The sequence below is a fragment of the Clupea harengus genome, chromosome 23 (genome assembly GCF_900700415.2).
Source record: "Clupea harengus chromosome 23, Ch_v2.0.2, whole genome shotgun sequence".
Lineage (NCBI taxonomy): Eukaryota > Metazoa > Chordata > Actinopteri > Clupeiformes > Clupeidae > Clupea > Clupea harengus.
The window spans coordinates 16,648,943-16,653,942 of NC_045174.1; the positions used below are offsets into that span (position 1 = coordinate 16,648,943).

At 45.8% G+C, this 5,000-nt stretch overlaps 1 protein-coding gene across 1 annotated transcript in view; it reads right to left on the reverse strand.

Annotated features, from left to right (window-relative positions):
• si:ch73-127m5.1 (neurotrypsin) overlaps positions 1-5,000 on the reverse strand; it is a 47,765-nt gene that overhangs the window by 21,591 nt on the left and 21,174 nt on the right. Inside the window, exons 6-8 of the mRNA XM_031561111.2 lie at positions 2,785-2,932; positions 401-579; positions 18-159 (exon numbers count right to left, since the gene is read on the reverse strand). Coding sequence (XP_031416971.1) covers positions 18-159; positions 401-579; positions 2,785-2,932 — 469 coding nt within the window. The remainder of the gene's footprint in view (positions 1-17; positions 160-400; positions 580-2,784; positions 2,933-5,000) is intronic.

Here is a 5,000-nt window from a genome sequence, read left to right on the forward strand (position 1 = left end):
GTGATTGGTTCCCGTACCTGAAGCCGAGCTGTCGGCAGACCACCTGTGCGTGCTTCTCTGTCCAGTTGTCATCGCAGACAGTGCCCCAGTCTCCGGAGTGGTACACCTCCAGACGACCTTCCCAAGGGCTGTCACCGCCAACCAGCCTCACCACGCCATCTACGGCAGAGAGATGTACACACACATACACACACACACAGACACACAGTCACACATACATACATCTTTGTATAGATACATTTTTTTATAAACAGCTAGTGTGTGGATATGTCTCTGTGTTCATCAGTTTTAAATGTATTTGTGTGTGTGTGTTTTCTCTTTGTGCATGTGTGTTTGTTTGTGTGTGTGTATATTTGTGTGTGTGTGTGTGTGTGTGTGTGTGTGTGTTTTTTGCCCTCACCGGTGTATGGGTTGCAGGACACGCCAGCATCCTCCATGTGGTCGCAGTTGTGCTGCTCCCAGCCGCTGCGAGGGCACTCGTCCAGGGAGAGCTCGTTCCCAGAGCACTGCACCGCGTCCAGCAGGATGGGCCCGCTGCCCTGGCCAAAATGGGCCCAGGACCAGGACTTAGGGACCCCCCTGAGGACATCACACACACACACACACACACACACACACACACACACACACACACACACACACAAATGTTCAGTAAGTGTTATTAATTCAACACGTACACATACAGGGGGAAAAACACATTAAGGAAAAAACACATACAGGAAACACATACAGGAATAAAAAAATAAACATGTTGTTGTGTAACAACCTTTCTCTTGCAACTGTACCATTTTGCCCACAAATTCTGCATTATTTCCGGTACTTGCACAACCTTTTGTAGTTCATCTGTATATATTTTGTAAATATCACATGTCTCTTTTTATTCTCCCATCGTGAGTGAAATGAGAAGAGGCATGAGTCTATGTGGAACTGAGAGCTTATGAGGAGCTGTAACAGTAGAACAAGTAGAGAGAGAATAAGAGAGAGGTAGAGAGCTAGCAATAGAGCAAAAATTAAGGAAAAGAATGGAAAATGGACAGAGAAGGACTCCGGCTGTTCCTCGCCCTGGTGTCACGACTCGCTGCCACAACAATAAAAGCCGGTCTCTTCTTAACCAGGCAAAAAATACCACAGGCTATCAATTATTCACTGCTTCCTGGCCCTGCCACAGATAGACTACATGAGAGGAGGGACGAGCGGAGAAACCTCTGAGACAGACACTCTCCAGCTCAGCGTTGCATTAATGCACAGCAGCGAATCAGGCTGGAAGCCGAATTAACCCAGCTCTCTCCCGCGGAGTAGATGAAAGGACTTAATCAGTCACTGGAAGTCGAGCATCACGCGAGACGACTTGTGCATAATCACCCCGTAATGTTCACGTCCTCTCTGTATACTCTGAACATGGACTTTTGAGGCGCCGAGATTTTCTAACTTTTAAGCTTGAGTCAATATGTTACAATAAAGCACAGGTGAATATTTTAAACTACATTATATAATATTAATATGTAAAACTGCTACTATTTAATTTGTATGGTAATTAAAGGGTCAATGATCCATGTACTTAAATATTGGCTTTGGAGATCTTAAGAGTTTCTCACGTCTATCCTGATCATGAAGGTGGCGGAGAGGAGTGGTCTGAAGTATATAGAGTTATTCCTGGTGCTCATCCAACGCTCAGCTCAACTCAGCTTGGGCTCATTAAGATTCAGCATTTATGAGAGAAGTGCTTTCTTTGCCATAGGGCAGAGGAAGCCAGTCTTCCTGAACAGCTTATGCACACACAGGCGTATGAAAAACACACATCCACACACACACACACACACACACACACACACAATGCCTATCTCATATAGGACTCACACCCAGACACACAGACACACACACTGCATGTCTCATATAAACACCCAGACACACACACACACACATATATACTGTATATGTACATATACATACCACCACACGCACATTAACACAATGCCTCACACACCAACACATACACACACACTCAAACACATATTCACACACTCACGTGATTAAGCTTATCAAAGTCTCAGAGAACAGACACGTCTTCCTAATGAGACTGGACCAAACCAGTTCAGGCTGGTGGATGCTTAAACAGCAGGACCCTCATATCTGCTCATACACTTCTAAAGAATGGGAGTCTTGCTCAGCAACCCTTCCTTTTCCTCGTTTCAACAGTGCAATGTAACAGACCTCAGTTCTTCATCAGTGATTGCACCTCAAGTCTAAACACAAACACAAACACATCCACCTATCTACTCACACTTAAACATGCATTCAGCTAATCAGAGTCAAGAAGTAACAATAACGTAATTGAAGAATAAAGCCTCACAGGTTTAGGGGATCAATTATCACGGCCATCATAAAGTATTAGGCAGAGAACAGGTAAATGCAAAGGTAAACCTCAGTCTATTCCTCGTATGACTCCCAATACAGCAGCTAACTGACTAGACATCTCACCCTGAACCCCGAACTCTGAACCTTGAACCCTGAACCCTGAACGTGAACACTATTGGACTCAGACCTGACCCCGAGTGATTAATCCAAAACCGAAAACAAGAGTCAACCCAGTCCTCAAGGTAGTAATCCCACACCCCACACAACTCAGGGCAAAGCCCAAATGATTCACTCCGGGCCCCAGGTGATTCATCCCAAAGCCTAAACGACTCACTCCGGGCCACAAGTGATTCATCCCAAAGCCCAAACGACTCACTCCGGGCCACAAGTGATTCATCCCAAAGCCCAAACGACGTCAGTAAAACTCACCCCAGTCCCAGCTGTCTGCACACCACCGCTGCGTCCCTGTCGTCCCATTGGTCGTCACAGATGGAGCCCCACCTTCCGTCGTGGAACACCTCCACCCTCCCCTCAAACTCCTCCTCCCCTCCAACTAGTCGAAGCGGAGGGGCGCTTCCTGTCAAAGGTGAAAAGGTCAAGGGTTAAATGTCATTAGGATTACTTTTTCTGATTCATGTTTCAGGCATCGTTGGAAATGGAAATGTGGTGGGTATAAAAAAAAGAGGTTCTTCAATGCCCAAGCTTATTGATTAAGAACCCTTTATCGATGAGTTCTCCTGTACAGAAAACCTGAAAGTCTAAGAAGAAAAACAGAGAAGCCTTAAAGGTTCTGAACTGGAGCCTTTTGGGTCCACTAACAATTACATATGACACAGCAAACAACAAACAACAAAACAAAACCCTGACTCTTAGAACAACTTCTTAGAACAACATGTTTTGCCTATCAATTAATTAGGTAGTAAGTACACAAGACCACTTAAGATAAATTACAGCCCAAATGGAGTCAATTTTGCAGGGAGTAAACAAACCTTCTGAAGAATGAGGCATGTGGATTGCAGTGATATGCGGGTGGGTGGTCAGTGAGTGTGTGGACACGTTTGTCACATTTGCCATTTGGATCGGATTGGTCACTGAAGGCGGATGCTCATGCATCACACCCAGTCTGTCTGCCCAGGATCATGCATCATGCGTCCACAGCAGTGACAGATACACTCTCAACCCCCAACACCCATCCTCTCTCTCTCCCTCTCTCTCTCTCTCTCTCTCTCTCAGACACACACACACACCCACACACAAACCATTTTATTTTTCACACAAACACCTATACTTCTCTTTCCCTCACTGTCCACCACTTTGATTGTCTCTCTCTTTCTATCTCTCTCTCTCTCTCTCTATCGTGGCGTAACACATTTTTTTTTCGAAAGCAGTGAGACATTGGACACTGAATACGACATATGCGACACAAGAAGACAAAGATGTCAGAAAAAGCACAGTGCGTTTGGGTTTGGGTTTGGGTATATCCTCTCATCTTCAGCATCTCTCTCTCTCTTTCATTTTTCTCCTTCGGTCATCTCCTCCTGCTCCATCCGATTGTGTCATTCAGTTATTTATGTTTGATTTCTCTCATATGCAGACATTTTCCTCTTACTCCCTCTCTCTCTCTCACTCTCTTTTGTCTCTCTGTCTCTCTCTTTCTTTCTCCCCTCTCTCTGTCTATCTCTCTGTTTATCTCCCTCTCTCTCTGTCTCTCTCCTTCTCTGTCTTTCTCCCTCTCTTTCTCTCTCTCTCTCTCTCTCTCATCCAGGTAGATAATGAGACATCAGTATGTGTGAAACTCTCTCAGAACATTTCCATTGCAGGCATGAACACAAACACATTTCCTTTCCTCAACATTCGACCTCTTGGTCCTCTTCAGAAAGATCTGACTCACCAGAATAACATCAGAAATAGACAGACTGACCCGGATAGACTGGTGGGAGATGGTGGTGGGGGGGGGGGGGGGGGCAGAGGAAGGGAGGGAGGAAGAGCTGCATTTATTGCCACGGATAAGTGATTATCTAAAACTTGTTCCAGTTAAACTTCTCACGAACATTATTTTGGGACTGCGCCAGAGTAGCATCCAGTTAATTAGCTTCCTCTCCCTCACCATCACTCTTTCTCTCTCTCTCTCTCTCTCTCTTCCTCTCCCTCACCATCACTCTCTCTCTCTCTCTCTCTCTCTCTCCCTCTCTCTCTCTCTCTCTATCCCTCTCTCTTCCTCTCCCTCACCATCACTCTCTCTCTCTCTCTCTCTTCCTCTCCCTCACCATCACTCTTTCTCTCTCCCTCTCTCTTCCTCTCCCTCACCATCACTCTCTCTCTCTCTCCCTCTCTCTTCCTCTCCCTCACCATCACTCTCTCTCTCTCTCTCTCTATCCCTCTCTCTTCCTCTCGCTCACCATCACTCTCTCTCTCTCTCTTCCTCTCCCTCACCATCACTCTCTCTCCTCTCTCTCTCCCTCTCTCTCCCTCACCCGTTTTGTTTCTCTCCCTTCTCTCGCTCTCTCTCTCTTTTCCTGTCATGGATTATTCTAAAGGTAGTTTCAGGTCTGCAATGCTGATTGCTGTGAGTCGTTCATTACTTTGGAGATTCGTCTGGATTGTAGAGCAACTACAGAGCCAATAAACAAAGAGAGTAAACATCA